Below are 18,605 nucleotides of genomic sequence, written 5' to 3' on the forward strand. Positions count from 1 at the left end.
AATATTTCCGCATCCAAAATCATGCCAAATTAGAGCCTTTTCAGTTGAAAAATGCGTCTAAAATCTCAAAATACCGTCTAGTTTTCGGTATTTTGAGATCTTAACCTTAACATCTTAACATCTGAACCGATTTTCCCAATTTCAAAAGGGTTTGTTCTTGGGCCAAATAGATGAGCTGAGACATATTTCATCCACATCGGACAATAAATGCAAACTGTACTTTGGCTATAATATAAATCATAAAATGATTCTATGCATATTCTCAAAAAGAACCATGGGTATATCTCGTTTCATTCATCCCTAGTAAAAATGTTCCACCATTTTCTGACCATGACCGATCGATTTTGTCTCACAGTGTTATCAATATAGGCCAATGTTTTGAACGAATCCCTATAGAATGAACGAGCCCAATTTTCGATATTTTGAGGGTCTCCCCAACCGCAAAGATTCCAGGTTTTTGGCATATTTGGTTCACAATTTGCATCTCGAACTATGTTTTTCTTTCTCAAAATAAGATAAAATTCGAAATTGAGACAAGCAGTCCGGCACATCTGGTACTGACACTTTTAATACCCTGCAACTAACAACTGAATGCACCTAACAAAAACAAAACAAAATATTTTTTTACTGCGAATTGTCACTTTTCCAACGAGCATAAATATGAATTTTTTTGATCGATACATTACGCCATCTGCCGAAAATATAATGGATTTCTTATTCCCCATCCTAATATTACCCAGGATAGGAATACATATAGGTTCCTGCGGATCTATATTCCGAGCTCAGTAGAAGTTATGTAGCGTATCATACGGTCGGCCCCGTCAGCTCATTGTTTATAAAATAATTTATGATGTCAATATTTCATAGCCAGTACTGGTATTGGAAAAAAAAAAATAATTTATTATAAAAACAAGTAAAAAGTGTCAGTCGGTGTTGCCGACAGATATATACCCTCACCCTATGATTTGCGGAGGAGGTATTCGGACTTATACACTGGTTTTATTATTCCCTTTATAATGTATATGTCTAATTAAAGATGATTGGCCATTTTTGAAGGACTTGATCTATTTGGTTCAAATCGGACATTCCATTCGTCTAATACTGTATTTATAAATATTGGAAATCTTGACCATTTGTGTGTGAGGTACCAGAAGGAGTGGACCAATGAGTCCCATCTTTAGACTTGATCTAGACTTGGTAAAGATAATAGGTTGTGCAAAGTTTGGATCGATACAGACATTTCATTCGCCTAATATTGGTTTCATAAATATTTAAAATGTTGACCATTTGTGGAGAAGGTACCAGAAGGGTCCCATTTTCAAACTTGATCTATTCTTGGCTATCAAAATAGGTTGTGCAAAGTTTGGTTCAAATCGGACATTTGGTATTGGATTTATAAATATTGAAAATGTTGACCCTCTGTGGGGAGGTACCAGAAGGAGGGGACCAATGGGCCCCATCTTCCTACTTGAATTAGGCTTGGTAAAGATGATAGGTTCTACAAAGTTTCGTTAAAATCCAATAGTCCATTTGCATGTTATTATAAAGTTAATTTTTAGCACAATTTTGACCATTTTGTGGGGGAGTTACTAGAAGGAATGGACCAATGGGCCTCATTTTCAAACTTGATCTAGGCTTGGTAAAGATAACAGATTGTACAAAGTTTGGTTCAAATCGGAAATTTCATTAGCTTGATATTGGATTTATAAATATTGAAAATGTTGACCCTCTGTGGGGGAGGTACCAGAAGGAGGGGACCAATGGGTCCCATCTTTCTGCATGATCTAGGTTTGGTCAAGATAATAGGTTGTTCAAAGTTTCGTTAAAATCGATTATTTTGTTTGCATGTTATTATAAAATTAATTTTTAGCACAATTTTCACCATTTTTAGGGGAGATACCAGAAGTAGTGGACCGATATTCGCTCTCTTCGAAGTTAAACTAAGTTTGGAAGAAATATTAAGATGTGCAAAGTTTGGATGAAATCAATTATTCCCTTCGAGAGTTATCGTGCGCACCAGCCAGACAGACGGACAACAGATGGACAGACGGGCGGACAGACGACGGACGGACATGTGAAAATCGATTCCAAATTTTCTGAAACGGATTTCGTCTAAAACCAATATTTCGATGAGGCACATTTTCACCGTATCAAAGTTTATATAATCTCATTAGCCATAAGGCTGACGGTATAATAAAATTATAGTTTTTTATCTTTCTATAGCTTCTGATCTGATCTCAGATCCTCATCATTTCTCTTAGTTTTTTTGGTATTATCCTCCGGAATTGCATATTTTAATAACTTCTTAAAATATTTCAATCAAAATATATTTCAATTTCATTTATCGAAAGGGTTAATATAAAGGCGTTCTATTTCCCACTATTGAGGAAATGTCTATTTCATGTACCCACAATTTGTCAACAGTGTGTGAAGAAAATAAAATAATTAAAATGTAATTGTCAAATTAACAACAACTACAATGTAATTCAGATAAACAAAAAATCAAACAATTGCACATCACACAGTCTGTGATTTTTTTATTGAATGCTTTATTTAAAAAAACAATTTTAAAATTATTTAAAGCACTAATTATCGAATTACAAAAAAATATTTAATTATCTTAAAATTTCACTAAAAAAATTGTATGATTTAACTAAATCAAATCATTATTATTTTTATTGGTAACGTTTTTAACGAAAACAAAAAATCGATAAATAAATAAAATATATGTGTGTGTTCTTCCGTGGGTGTAGTTTTTGATGAGTGGTTTTAATTTTTCTCTATTGGTGGTGATGGGGGAAGAGTAGTAGGTGTAGTTGTGTGTTGCCTTAAGTCTCTTTTTTTATTAAAAACTATGAACTCTTGCTGGAAGCTGTTGGACGTTTCGGTACTTTTCCAGCGGTGCCATTTTTCTTGACACTCGACTCGCTTGATGAGTCTCCCAAGCCAGGACGTCGGGGCGGCATTCGTTCGTTGACGGCATCCAAACCCTTGGCTTCGGCAAATGAATGGATTTCTGGTGTGGCGCCCAAGCCTTGAAGAGCTAAAAAAATAAGAATTAAATAGAATACAATTATTGCTGTCATAAAATGTCAATTGACAGATTGTTCAATGTAAATTGCCATATAAACTTGCATGAACATGCAAGTTTTAAGTGTTTCACGTGATTATACAACACGTGTGATGGTGTCAGTTGTTTGTTGTTATTCTTTTCACAATTTCATGCAAGTTTATAGTTTTAATTGTTCACATTGGCAAGATTATAAAAAACTACAATAACTTAAAGATGATGATTATGATTATATTGCCTGTCTATATCAATATTAGCAAGTTGTTATTTTTTGTCGAATGACATTTACGATTCGTGCAAATCTGTCAAGTGAATACTTACCGCTTCGCAATGAGTCTCTGCCACCAGATAAGGCACCCACGGGTAAAGCACCGGTCGGTGTAAGTCCCTTCAAAGCCAGCACAGATTCAGATTCTTCTCTGTAAAATGGGGAAACCATAAAATATAAAATTAATTATTGCATTACTGTATATTTTTTATAAAAAAAATATTCCTAAAAACTAACAAGGCGTGGATTTTTTTAAAGAAAATTTTTCTGAGACCTATCAAGGCGTGGATTTTTTAAAGACTATTTTTCTGAGACCTAACAAGGCGTGGATTTTTTAAAGAAAATTTTTCTGAGACCTATCAAGGCGTGGATTTTTTAAAGAATATTTTTCTGAGACCTAACAAGGCGTGGATTTTTTAAAGAATATTTTTCTGAGACCTAACAAGGCGTGGATTTTTTAAAGAATATTTTTCTGAGACCTAACAAGGCGTGGATTTTTTAAAGAATATTTTTCTGAGACCTAACAAGGCGTGGATTTTTTAAAGAATATTTTTCTGAGACCTAACAAGGCGTGGATTTTTTAAAGAATATTTTTTAAAGAATAGTTTCCTATCAAGGTGTGGTTTTTTAAAGAATAGTTTCCTATCTAAGTGTGGCTTTTATAAAGAATAGTTTTTCCAAAGACTATCTTGCCTAAATTTTTTAAACTATATTTTTCTGAGACCTATCAAGGCGTGGATTTTTTAAAGAATATTTTTCTGAGACATATCAACGCGTGTATTTTTTATACCCTTCAACACACTGTGGTACAGGGTATTATGTATTTGTGCATATGTTTGTAACAGGCAAAATAAAACGACATAGAGAATATGTACAGCTCATTTGTTTGGCCCAAGGACGAACCCTATTGAAATTGGGGAAAATCGGTTCAGATTTAGATATAGGTCCCAAATATATTTTCGTCCTATTTTATGTAAATGGTGTACTAAAGTCCCTATATATCTTTCGATTTGGCACAGCGTATGCAATTAAGTCTAAGTTTCGTGAAAATCGGTTCTGATTTAGATATAGCTGCCATATACAGTTTTGTCCGATTTGCACAAAATTTGGCGTAGCGTACTGAATTAAGTGTAGAATGGTGTGTGTTGAGTTTCGGAAAAATCGGTTCATATTTAGATATAGCTCTCACATATAATTTCGTTCGATTTTATGTAAATGGTGCACTAAAGTCTTTATGTATCTTTCGATTTGTACGAAATTTGGAATAACTTACAAAATTGAGCCTAGATTGAAGTCTGCCAAGTTTCGTTAAAATCGGTTCATATTTAGATATGGCTCACATATATAGTTTCGTCCGATTTTATCTAAATGGTGCACCAAAGTCCCTATATATCTTTCGATTTGCATGAAATTTGGCATAACGTATTAAATTGAGACTAGAGTGATGTCTGCCGAGTTTCGTGAAAATCAGTTCAGATTTAAATATAGCTTCCATATATATTTTTGTCCGATTTTATGTAAATGGTGCACCAAAGTCCCTATATGTCTTTCGATTTGCACGAAATTTGGCATAACGTATTGAATTGAACCTAGAGTGATGTCTGCCGAGTTTCGTGAAAATCGGTTCAGATTTAGATATAGCTTTCATATATATTTTCGTCCGATTTAATCTAAATGGTGCACCAAAATTTCAATATTTGTCCGATTGGGACAACATGATGCAAAGAGTACTGAATTATGTCCAGACAGATGTCTGTGAATTTTTGTACAAATCGGTTCATATTTAGATATATCTCCCATATATAGTTTCATCCCATTTTATGTGAATGATGCACCAAATTCCCAATATTTGTCCAATTGGGACAACATTTTGCACAGCGCACTGAATTAGGTCCATACTTATGTATGCGAAGTTTTGTAGGATTCGGTTCAGATTTAGATATAGCTCCCATATATAGTTTCGTCCGATTTTATATAAATGATGCACCAAACTCCCAATATTCGTCCGATTGGGACGAAATTTTGCAAAGACTACTGAATTATGTCCAGACTGATGTCTGCGGAGTGTTGTTAAAATCGATTCAGATTAAGATATAGCTCCCATATATAGTTCTGCCAATTTTATGTGAATGATACACCAAACTCCTAATATTTGTCCGATTGAGACAAAATTTGGATAGCGAATGCAATTGTGGAAAGAATGATGTGTGATAAAGTTTATTGAAATCGGTTCAGATTTAGATATAGGTCTTATATATATTTTCGTCCGATTTTATGTAAATAGTGCACCAAAGAGCCTATATTTATTCGATCTACAAGAAATTTGGTAGAGGGTATTAAATTGAGTTAAAGTGATAACAAAAAACTAATGATGTATGCAACGGTTACTCATTTAGGTCCATGTGGAGTTTTTTCAATTGGTTCAAATATCTATGTAGATAGCACATTTAATTTCGTCCGATTCCATCTCAATGGTCCTCCAAAGATTATATGTCTGTTCTATCTACAGGATATTGTATATATTATGATCTCATGTATGTACCCAAAGTGGTGAAGGGTATCATACCTTTCTTTACTGGTGATGGTCAATGACCTATCAAGGTGTGTTTTTAATAATATTTAATATTTAATAATTTATTTTTTTTTTTCAACTTACCTCAGTACCGAAAATACGCGGGACATTTTACCAATCGCTCTAATCTTGTTTCGTATAATCTCCTTGCGTAGGGCTGAGACAGCAGCTGCTATAATCGTAAAAAATGAAAGCAAATGTTTAGTTATGGCATTGATATTTGTGGAAGCTCTAAATAGCTTTCATTTTATAAGTGTTGCAATCTATACGACATTGAGCTTTAGCGACATCTACATTTAGCGTTTTTACTAGGAAAGCTTTTTTACAAAAGCTTTTGTGCTATGACTATATATTGGGTTTGCTGTTAGCTTTTGCTACACACAGAGAAATTGCGATAAAAATATTTTTTGGCTTTGCAACAAACATCAGATAAATCCGACAACACGGTACATATATAAAGCTGCATCTATAAAAAGCTTTGTAGTGCATTTAAAATGCTCTAATATTTGCCAACATTCATTTTCGGCCTACTGTAGCGGCACTTGTGCATGAGAAAAATCATCGCATCACTTACATTTCTTGGGTTGTTCTGAATGGTTCGCGGGCACCAGAACAATTTTCTTTCGCATTTCTGATATATATTTGACATGCATACGGACATCGATACATACAAATTTTTGCAGATACATATATAGGAATAGTTTGAAGAAGAATTATATAGATATCATTAGATACATTTAAAGATAGATATTATACATTTTTTTTAATAATTCAAAAGAACTATAAATTTTATTATAGCGAACAATCGAAGTAGGTAATTATTAGTATATTCAGGGCATGGCAACAGAAACGAATACCAAGGTATTGTGGAAAATCCTCCTCCATTTTTAAAAAATAAAAATGTTATAATTTTAAATTTTTATAAAAATTTATAAAATTATTTTTTAAAGCAAATACATTTTTATAGTCACCATTTGCCAGCACCCTGTATAAACTTTTGCTAATTATTATTATTTGATTTAATTTGTTGGTTTTGTTGTTTTTGTGATTCAAAAAAAAATGAATAGTCATAACGGACTAGTCGTTTATGGGCCAAATTTTACAACATCAAATTTGTATTTACAAACCATAGAAAGAAATGTCACAACATTGAAATGTTTATAGATTTACACATTTAAATGACGAACAGAAAAAAAAGAAAATATTTATCTATGTATATACGACTACACTTCGGGATATAATGATGTACACACAACAAAATATATGAATATTAGCAAAACAAACGAAACGTGTATGGTAGATCAACTAATATCGATGCACAGTGGTCATTTTGGTATTTATACACTAAATATGAATATTTTTCATATTTTGGCTACTTCACTCTATACTCGGTTTCCCTGTTCCCATAGGATGGCAGTTTGTACATTTTCACACAAAAGTTCGATACCCTACCCTATATCAAATATCATGATTTTTGGATCATAATACTGGTCTCTAGAGCGACTAGAAAAAATCACTACAGTTCTAGAGCGACTAAAGTTAAAAAACACAACCGGACACCCAAATCACTGTAAAAATTTGGATATCAGTAGACACCTACAAACTAATATCTCAAAGAGGGGATCTTAAGATGCGGCTGAACTACAACAATATCACAGGAGAGCAGTCTCCACAAATAGCAAAAATAAGTTAAGAAAACCACAAAGAAATGCAGTTCCCAGAATAAAACGGTATATGATGCAGAAAGCTAAAAAGATGTATTAGGAGCCGAGCTATAAAATATAAAGCGGGTATTTCTATGAAATTAGCAACGTAAGAAACCTCCTAAAATAACTAATGAACAATAGCAGAACAATGGATTATACACTGAATATGTCATGTAACCCTTCCAGCTTAATGGAAGCAGGGGAAGCTCTAAATACCGACGACAGAACCGCTTGGTAGGAAGAAAGACTGCCTCGAACGTGGAAAAAGCCCACCCATATATAAAATTCTAGCAAACCTTAATGGCCTGGTTTCAGGCCAAATATTTAGAAGCGATGTGGACAATACTAAGAGTCAACTGCCTAAGAGTCATAATATATAAAACTGACGTATCCCTTGTATCTGTTCATCGATTTCAAGAAATCTTTCGTATCATCAGACGAACTGACATAAGGGAGTCATTGAGCAAAAAGGCCGTACCCCAGAAAATACTCCGAATAATAAGAACGATGTATAAGGACGTAGAACTCTCAATTATTTAAAATGGGGACATAAACAAGATCATGAGAATGATATATTTCGTCTCTGTCACAAAGTGTCTAACATGCATTAACAATTAATAAAAATGTTAAACAAAGTGAGAGCAGTATTCGGACGACAGCCTGATGTATGGAGAACCTTATATATATCTAAGAAAGCCAAGCGTAAAATATTCGAATAATATATAAAATCGGCAGTGAAACCTGAATTGCGTCTATCATGATCACACAAAAGCTATATGTATTCATAAAGAAATGGCACAGATTCGTATGCAAATATTCTAGACCAACACCATAAACCCAAGGAACCCATAGAAAAGCAGATTAAACGTAGGAAATGGATTGGTCACGCCTTAAGGGAATAGATTCATAGAATGCGCTTGAATGAACTCATCAAAAACAACATAAACCTCCATGGGGAAATCCAATAACAATGGATCAACAGCATCTCTTCCTTACATAGAAATATTTTCGAATATTTTTACTATTCAGTATAGACTTTCCAACACCTTGTTCAGATTCCTTTCACCGTGGTTTGTGTTGTGATGTTTGGCTTATAATTGTGGCCTATAAATCGAAAAAAATAAGTTTTCAATCCATTTCTTTCTAAAATGTTTATCCGATCATTACCGAAAATTATAGGAGTTGTCCTTGACCATAATTGGAACATTTCAAAGAGATCAGCGCTATATTTCCGCCGTCTAGTGTAGTAATGGGTTATTCACCACACTGTGGTACAGGGTAATTATGTCTTTGTGTATATGTTTGTAAGAGGCAAAAGGAAACGAGATAGACACATAGTTCCTTTTGAGAATATGCGTAGATTCACTTTCTGAGTCGATTTATGCATGTCCGTCTGTCTGTTCGTACGTGTAAACAATTTACAGGTCGCATCCGATTTGGATGGCCCAAGGACGAACCCTATTGAAATTGAAGAAAACCCTATTGAAATTGAAGAAAATCCCGTATATAGTTTCATCTGATTTAAGGTAAATGTGGAACGAAAGTCACTATATATCTTTGGATTTGCACGAAATTTGGCACGGCGTACTCCATTGTGTTTAGAATGACGTGTGTTAAGTTTCGAGAAAACCGGTTCAGGTTTAGATATAGCTCCTATATATAGTTTTTTCCGATTTTATGTAAATGGGGCTAATTAGAGGTTGTTTCTTCTTAAGGATAAAATTGTAACATTCCGCCTTTTCAAATGAAACCAATGGCCCATTTATAGGGCACAATAAAAAACATTGGACCTTTATTACCGGGAAAAAACGTTTTTATACCCTAAGCTTTTGGCTAATGAGGGTATATACACTTTGATACGGCAATGTGTCTTATCGAAATATTGGTATTAGACCCCATGTTTCTTTGAATCAAATCTGACTCAAATAATTTGGAGTCGATTTACAAATGTCCGTCTGGCTGGTGCACACGATAACTCTCGAAGGGAGTAACCTATTTCATCCAACCCTTGCAAATCGTAATATTTCTTCCAAACATAAATCAGGATCGAAGATGGGACCTACCGTTCCACTTCTTCTAGTACCTTCCCCACAAAACTGTCAACATTTTGTTCAATATTAATTATATCTTACACAACTATGTTGTCATGGTATTACAATTTTGGGCAAACCCCAGATTTTCTAGCGCCGCGAAATATTGGTCCTATACCCACCTTTAAGTATACCGATAGTCTCATATCTCGACTAGTTGATAGTATATCCAATTTTCGGTGATTTTAAGATGATATTTGAATCGAAAACAAAATTTTCTAGTCGCTCAAGAGGACATAATTGTATGCAGAACGTCACATATTTTACATGGTGTGGTGGATCTGACCAAATACTTAGAACTGCTGTTTAGATGATGATCGTCAATATTCTGAGGGTTAAATCCCAAAACCTAAAGTGACCGAATTTTTTTTTTATGGCGTAAATATTCACCTCGGGAAAACAAGATTTGGAAAATATGCAGGGTTAGAAAGTGGAGCTTTTGCCCTATAATTGGTCAAGAGGGTGCAAAATAATATAATATTATAATTATTATAACATGACTGAATAATGTTGGAAGATGGGACTTATCGGTCCACAGTACATCCCTCACAAAGGTTCGTTTTTTTGAAACATGGAAATCTAATATTCAGCGAACGAAATGTCCTATTCAATCAAAATTTTGCACATCGTAATATATTTATATTAACCAGATCAATATCGAAGATGGTCCACTCCTTCTGACTTTATATTTTCTTTTCCAGTAAAAAATGAAAAATTGTTAATTTTGTATGTTATAGCGTATCCTTATACATTTTTGGTATTCTATGTTGAACAAATATCATTTTCCCCTTACAACATTCCATATATAACCACTGTGCACATTCAAAGTGTTAACATTTGTAAATATTTATTGTTGTTTTCTTTTAATTACAAACACATTTTCGAATTAGAAAATATTTATTATTTTCTTTACGTTTCGTTGTGCTTTGATATATAAGAATATTAAACGATATAAAAATATTTATGTATGTTTATATTTATAAAAAAAAAAAATAAATAAAAACGGAAATATTATCATGCCATACTGACCTTCCTCTAGTTCATCATCTGGACCGCTTAGAAGTTCGTCATCCGAGCAGATATTTAAAATGCTCACAAGCATATCGGTAACCTAATGGAAAATGGGAAAATAAAACAACAAAAATATAATCAAAATGGATGATCACATTATATTTTGATGATTAGTTTGCGACTAAATTTTCCCTTTAATCTGTTTAATGAATTTATGATGGAGGTGGGAGGCAAAAAAAAAAAAAAAACAAAATAATAATAAATTTTTTATGATAAATTAAAAAATATGAAGACGATTTTTATGGATACCATGCATGCCTTTGTGTATGTGTGTGTTTGAGTAAATGTGTAAATGCCTCTGGCCTATAACTTACCTTCTCGCCAACAAATGGCAATGACCATGTGAAGACATCCATAAAATTTGGCAGCCAATATGGATGGGGTGAACAATTAAATTGTCGAATATTCATAACATTATTCTCATATTTAAGTACAGCTGCCTTTTGTCAAATGACAATATTTTATATTGGTTGTATGTACATGGTCCAAATTTTTTGTTGTTTGTTGTTGTATATGTAAGATGAAAAAAGAAAGAAATAAAAAAAAAACAAAAACGAAATATTATAAATTTTTTGGTACATATGTCACAATTGCATGTTAATAGAATATTGTATATTTATAGCTACATAATATATTTTTTAAATATTTCTGTCAATGAAATATGTCCTCAGATACTATGTAGATTTGCATTTTTGTATATCATACTTTAATGACTATGAAAAGTACTTAAATGCCACTCAACAAATTAAGAATATTTTTTCGGGGTATATCAACACAAGAAGTAAAAATGACGTTGAGGTCGCCAGGACCGAACTTTTTATACCCTCTACCATTAGGTGCCCATTTAAATTGGGATGTTCATATGAGCCCCATGTATTTGATAGGTTTTTTTGCAGTCACTTTGGAAAATCGATTATGACCTACAGCATGCCACATTGCTGTTTTTTTTAATTGCTACACAATTACCACTGAACTCAAACTATCCGCGGATCTATACACTGAGGCAGGGAAACATTAGAGGATTTTTACACTCTCTTGATCGATTAGAGATCAACAGATCAGCTTTCTTATCCTGGCATCTATCCGGGATCACGTTTTCCCAGAGTGAACTTTTACGTTACAAGATTCCAACTTTGATATTTTACACACAAAATTTGGGGTTCCTTTGACACCCTACATATTAACCGATCCTTATCAAGTATTTGGTGAGATATTTTTCCCCGTGTAAAATTTGTGATCTTCGGGTTGTAATAGTGGACTTTAGAGCGTATCAAATGTCAAACACTCCTCTTGAATATACTACCGAAATTCTCCGGTCTATGTCTTTCAGAAGCAATTATATTCGATATAGAATGCAAATTTTCTCATTTTCCTCACAAAAGTTTGACCCGCTAAATTTTGACCGATTATCATCCAAAGCACCATGCTTATTCCTTGGACAGATCCCCCTATCCTTTAAAATTTCGTGATGTTCGGGTCATAGTTATGGCAGCCAGAAAAATATACAAAAATAAAGTTTTTGGTCTAAATATTAACGGATGATTACCATTGGGGCCTTCTATGGTTCTAACGAACCTACATTCAAAATTTCCTAACGATTGGTTTATAACAGTGACCTGTACCTTATTTACAAATTGTAATGGACAGAAGAACGGACACACATGTCTATATCGACTCAGCTAGTCAAGATATGACGGTATACTAAATGGTGGGTCTATGACCAATATTTCTCATCGTTACAAACTCTTGGGGACGAACTAGGGTGTAATGTGCGAAACCTTTTTATGGAGGCAATGTCAAAAGATGAGTCTTATTAAAAATATCCTGCACAAAAGGTTCACGAAAATACGAAGAAACATTTCACTGTCCAAGAAACTGAAATGCTAAATTACAGCCTTATCGGATGGTGAATGCGCCTAGGACCATAAAAATATAGAAAATAAGGCAGAGACATGGGAGAGATTACGTGTCATGGGATATATTACAAGCCGATAAGTTCGACGGGCCAATATTTTTACCCTTCATGAAGTGGACATTTAAAATGATAAAATGCTGCGAATTTTCTACAAAACTACAGACCTTCAGAATGGAATATTGGGTCAGGACCTTGAATATATATTGCAAATGTTCTCTGAAGAAGTTGTTTACCCACCCGGAATACCAAATTAGAGCCAATTCGTAATGCTGATATATCGTCACTTCTGTTGGGGAATGTGCCCAGGAGCATATAAATATCCAAATAGTAGTTGGGAACTATACCAAGAAATCCACCGATACTTATAATTTTGGTAGGAAAATTTGCACTCAATGATACCGAATAAAGAGGGGTACAGCCAAATTGCATGGAAATCGTGCCCAAAATTTCTTATATTGTGACTATCCTAAAAATGGACCATTATTGATAATTTATTCTACCCAATATGAACCCAAAATAAGTTGCAGTTATTTGGTTGAAAAAAGTTGGATCCAGTCAATTTGATTCTGCTTCTAACTCCTGGTTCGAAAAATTATGCGACCTGTACTGGTTACGTCCAAAGTGAAGACGGAGTTGGGTGAGTAGGTTTGGCTTCGTCGTTGAAGATATTTAACGTGCCATGTGGACAATTAGCACATTTCGGGCAGATATTGTCCACCGTGTTCTCTGAAGAAGTTGTTTACCCACCCGGAATACCAAATTAGAGCCAATTCGTAATGCTGATATATATCTTCACTTCTGTTGGGGAATGTGTCCTGGAGCATATAAATATCCAAATAGTAGTTGGGAACTATACCAAGAAATCCACCGATACTTATAATTTTGGTAGGAAAATTTGCACTCAATGATACCGAATAAAGAGGGGTACAGCCAAATTGCATTGAAATCGTGTCCAAATTTTCTTATATTGTGACTATCCTAAAAATTGACCATTATTGATGATTTATTCTACCCAATATGAACCCAAAATAAGTTGCAGTTATTTCGGTTGAAAAAAGTTGGATCCAGTCAATTTGATTCTGCTTCTAACTCTAGGTTCGAAAAATTATGCGACCTGTACTGGTTACGTCCAAAGTGAAGACGGAGTTGGGTGAGTAGGTATGGCTTTGTCGTTGAAGATATTTAACGTGTCATGTGGACAATTAGCACATTTCGGGCAGATATTGTCCACCGTGACCAATACGAATAGACCTCAATTGTGCCAGCACCTCCCAGGTTTGTGAAGGTAGTCGTTTGTGAATGAAAGTCGTTCGTGGTAGAAGCACTGATGGTCATGTTGCATATGTTCCGCTTGAGTAAAGTATAACAGTCAATTCTGGGTGGTACACCAAAATTTGTTTGTCTTCTGAGAACATCGAAAACATCTTAAGATAGTCGTCAAGTCCTTTCTCCAGCCAAATAATAAGTTTCAAAGTGTTATTATGCAGTCCTCATTTTCTGAAACCGTAAGTTACTTTTTAATTTGCTCGAAGGACATCTTTTTACACTTTTACCCGATCTTATATAAAGCAAAATCTAGTAATCTTGAATATTGATACCAAAGCCGGTAACGGTTAGCGTATAAGTATTGCCAACATGTATACGAGCGGTATGACTCTTTCAATATATTTTTAAATTATCTATAGATCTAGAGATAGGTACACAAGTACATGAGAGGAGTTCGAATAACAATTCTTTGACGCATACGATACGTCAAGATCCTTAACTACATGGTTGAGAGTCATCGCCAAGTTCAAGTCACCAACGAAGTTCTGTGGCAAGCTCTATCAAAGAATAACGTCATTTGGTACTGAGTTATGTAAATGCACATCACACAAAAACATAGAGATATTGTACCAACTCTGCTATTTGAACCTATATGGAACGTTGTATATTAATCCCAATCCTGATACCAGGTAGCGTATAAGCGTTGTCACCACGTATACGACAGATTTGATGTTTTGAATATATTCTTAAAATATCTATAGAAAGAGATACACAACTAGAGGAGAGGAATTCAACTAACACAGCTACCAATTATTTTTTTAATTTATTCACTCGGATGTCAAAATATGGAAAGGGTCTTAATTACGCTGTTCATATGCATCATACAGTCCAAGCCAGTGTTTCTCTTTCCGTTTCCGTTTTGGACCGAAAAACAAATAAATAATCAATTTGCTCCGATGGTTGGCCATTTCGAGCAATTTCACGCTAAACATTTGGAAGAATCCTGCTTGAATTTCAATGTTCGCCCGAAAATCTGAGTTTGTTCCCTTTTAAGGAACATAAATTCAAATTAATTCTATGATTGTAATTTTAGAGAACTTAGATATAGATCCAGGAGCGAATAAGTGTGGTCACAATTTATACGATAGGCAGACTTCTTTTAGAAAGAGGTACACAACTGCATGAAAGGTATTCGACTAACACTTCTAACAATCAAATGTGTATATTATTCACATGTATGGCATAATAAAGAAAATATCTTAACTACACCGTTCAAATACATCGGCTATTTTAAGCCATAAAATAAGTTGTGCGGACAGCCAACGCGAGAAGAACGTCAGCATTGTTGGACCTTAAATGAAGTAAATGCAAATCACATAAATTCAGATTAACTCCTTGATTACAACCTATGTAGAATTCTAAAGCCTATCACCGGTGGCGTATAAGTATTGTCACGACGTATATGTTAGGTATTTTAAAAATTAAAAAACCGTATATTTCAATTCATTTTGAAATAGATTGCAATACATATTCATATCAACTAAACAAAACTAAAACAAAATTTTTAAACGCAAATCCGCTATTATGGAAATTTAAACATTTCGAAAACGCATTTCGTAGCAATTAAAATGGCTATTATTCGACAATTCACCTGCAACCTCCAAAAAACGTATACATAATCAATACACATCTGATCTAATATTCATCGAACAAATGTTTATAAAATGAATTTCATTTATTGTAAATACCTTGTTGTTATAAACATCCAAATAATTGGGCGCCGAAAATATTGTTATCAGAGATGGAAAACCGGTAACCTGATTTTTGCGATACATGCGGTAGCTAGAAAATAATGTACATATAAATTGAAATTAAAAAAATCGTATTACGACGACAATGACCCACTTAAAATAGTGATTTGAATTGAAACTAAACGCAAACACAACTTACCCCGCATCTTGTGCTTCATGGGCTCTGACAACCGATAACAAATTATTCTTTTGTAGAAATTCACAGCAGGCCATATAGCTAAAAGAAAAGAAAAAAATAAATACATAAACATAATTAAAGAAGGCGGGTGGGCTGTATAGTAGGTAGGTAGTCAGGCAGGCTGCTGGCCGGCAATCATACAAACGATTATTATTTATTGTGGCAAAGAAACAATTAAATGCTAAAAATAAACTGCATCATTCATACCTGAAAAAGTACGAACAACCACGCACTGAATTGTGTGTAAAATAATCACTATTTTTTTCATTGCCAAAATCTTCCAACGGATCGGACCACAAGAGATCACACATGGGTCCAAAGGCGGGGGGTTCACGGAATCTGTTTAACTGAAATGGATTTTTATTTGTAAATACATTTTGTATATGCGAACACCTTTTCTGAGTTCCTCACTTTTTTGATATCATCGAGGGTAAAGATTTCAGGTGATAGACCTCCATGAATACACAGAAACTGTTGATTTAACAAAGCCGCCAATGGTAAACAGTCAAAAGCCTCCATACAGGCATCATAAATTTGAATTGAGTATTTTATTTCACCTGAAAAACAGAATTTTTATAAATTATTATTTTAAGCAGGGATATTTTCTGGAATAAAAAAAGGTTTTCTAAAAATATTTTTTTGGGCCCTATCAAGTCGTGGATTTTTTTTAAGAATAGACTTGGATTTTATAAAGAATATTTTTTTCCAAAGACAAGCAAGGTGTGCATTTTTTAAAGAATATTTTTTCCAAAGACCTATCAAGGCGTGGATTTTTTAAAGAATATTTTTTCCAAAGACCTATCAAGGCGTGGATTTTTTAAAGAATGTTTTTTCCAAAGACCTATCAAGGCGTGGATTTGTTAAAGAATATTTTTTCCAAAGACCTATCAAGGCGTGGATTTGTTAAAGAATATTTTTTCCAAAGACCTATCAAGGCGTGGATTTGTTAAAGAATATTTTTTCCAAAGACCTATCAAGGCGTGGACTTTTTAAAGAATATTTTCTCCAAAGACCTATCAAGGCGTGAATTTGTTAAAGAATATTTTTTCCAAAGACCTATCAAGGCGTGGACTTTTTAAAGAATATTTTTTCCAAAGACCTAACAAGGCGTGGATTTTTTAAAGAATATTTTTTCTAAAGACCTATCAAGGCGTGGATTTTTTAAAGAATATTTTTTCCAAAGACCTATCAAGGCGTGGATTTTTTAAAGAATATTTTTTCCAAAGACCTATCAAGGCGTGGATTTTTTAAAGAATATTTTTTCCAAAGACCTATCAAGGCGTGGATTTTTTAAAGAATATTTTTTCCAAAGACCTATCAAGGCGTGGATTTTTTAAAGAATATTTTTTCCAAAGACCTATCAAGGCGTGGATTTTTTAAAGAATATTTTTTCCAAAGACCTATCAAGGCGTGGATTTTTTAAAGAATATTTTTTCCAAAGACCTATCAAGGCGTGGATTTTTTAAAGAATATTTTTTCCAAAGACCTATCAAGGCGTGGATTTTTTAAAGAATATTTTTTCCAAAGACCTATCAAGGCGTGGATTTTTTAAAGAATATTTTTTCCAAAGACCTATCAAGGCGTGGATTTTTTAAAGAATATTTTTTTCCAAAGACCTATCAAGGCGTGGATTTTTTAAAGAATATTTTTTCCAAAGACCTATCAAGGCGTGGATTTTTTAAAGAATATTTTTTCCAAAGACCTATCAAGGCGTGGATTTTTTAAAGAATATTTTTTCCAAAGACCTATCAAGGCGTGTATTTTTTAAAGAATATTTTTTCCAAAGACCTATCAAGGCTTGGATTTTTTAAAGAATATTTTCTCCGAAGACCTATCAAGGCGTGGATTTTCAAAAGAATATTTTCTCCAAAGACCTATCAAGGCGTGGATTTTTTAAAGAATATTTTCTCCAAAGACCTATCAAGGCGTGGATTTTTTAAAGAATATTTTCTCCAAAGACCTATCAAGGCGTGGATTTTTTAAAGAATATTTTCTCCAAAGACCTATCAAGGCGTGGATTTTTTAAAGAATATTTTCTCCAAAGACCTATCAAGGCGTGGATTTTTTAAAGAATATTTTCTCCAAAGACCTATCAAGGCGTGGATTTTTTAAAGAATATTTTCTCCAAAGACCTATCAAGGCGTGGATTTTTTAAAGAATATTTTCTCCAAAGACCTATGAAGGCGTGGATTTTTTAAAGAATATTTTCTCCAAAGACCTATCAAGGCGTGGATTTTTTAAAGAATATTTTCTCCAAAGACCTATCAAGGCGTGGATTTTTTAAAGAATATTTTCTCCAAAGACCTATCAAGGCGTGGATTTTTTAAAGAATATTTTCTCCAAAGACCTATCAAGGCGTGGATTTTTTAAAGAATATTTTCTCCAAAGACCTATCAAGGCGTGGATTTTTTAAAGAATATTTTCTCCAAAGACCAGACCTATCAAGGCGTGGATTTTTTAAAGAATATTTTCTCCAAAGACCTATCAAGGCGTGGATTTTTTAAAGAATATTTTCTCCAAAGACCTATCAAGGCGTGGATTTTTTAAAGAATATTTTCTCCAAAGACCTATCAAGGCGTGGATTTTTTAAAGAATATTTTCTCCAAAGACCTATCAAGGCGTGGATTTTTTAAAGAATATTTTCTCCAAAGACCTATC

The 18,605-nt window shown here is 33.7% G+C and overlaps 1 protein-coding gene across 1 annotated transcript; it reads right to left on the minus strand.

Moving 5' to 3' along the window:
* Positions 1-2,852: 2,852 nt before the first annotated feature.
* On the minus strand, positions 2,853-16,504 carry LOC133325892 (serine/threonine-protein phosphatase 2B catalytic subunit 1; the record flags this gene model as incomplete). The annotated part of the gene is made up of 10 exons (XM_061534591.1): positions 2,853-3,043; positions 3,392-3,489; positions 5,995-6,079; positions 6,485-6,541; positions 10,736-10,817; positions 11,092-11,217; positions 15,707-15,800; positions 15,909-15,986; positions 16,155-16,294; positions 16,359-16,504. Coding segments are annotated over 10 exons (1,097 nt in total), but the record flags the coding sequence as incomplete, so codon positions are not given.
* Positions 16,505-18,605: the final 2,101 nt, after the last annotated feature.

The sequence above is a fragment of the Musca vetustissima genome, unplaced genomic scaffold, assembly GCF_032173495.1.
Source record: "Musca vetustissima isolate MV318-11 ecotype Yass unplaced genomic scaffold, APGP_CSIRO_Mvet_v1 utg22496, whole genome shotgun sequence".
NCBI classification, from domain to species: domain Eukaryota; kingdom Metazoa; phylum Arthropoda; class Insecta; order Diptera; family Muscidae; genus Musca; species Musca vetustissima.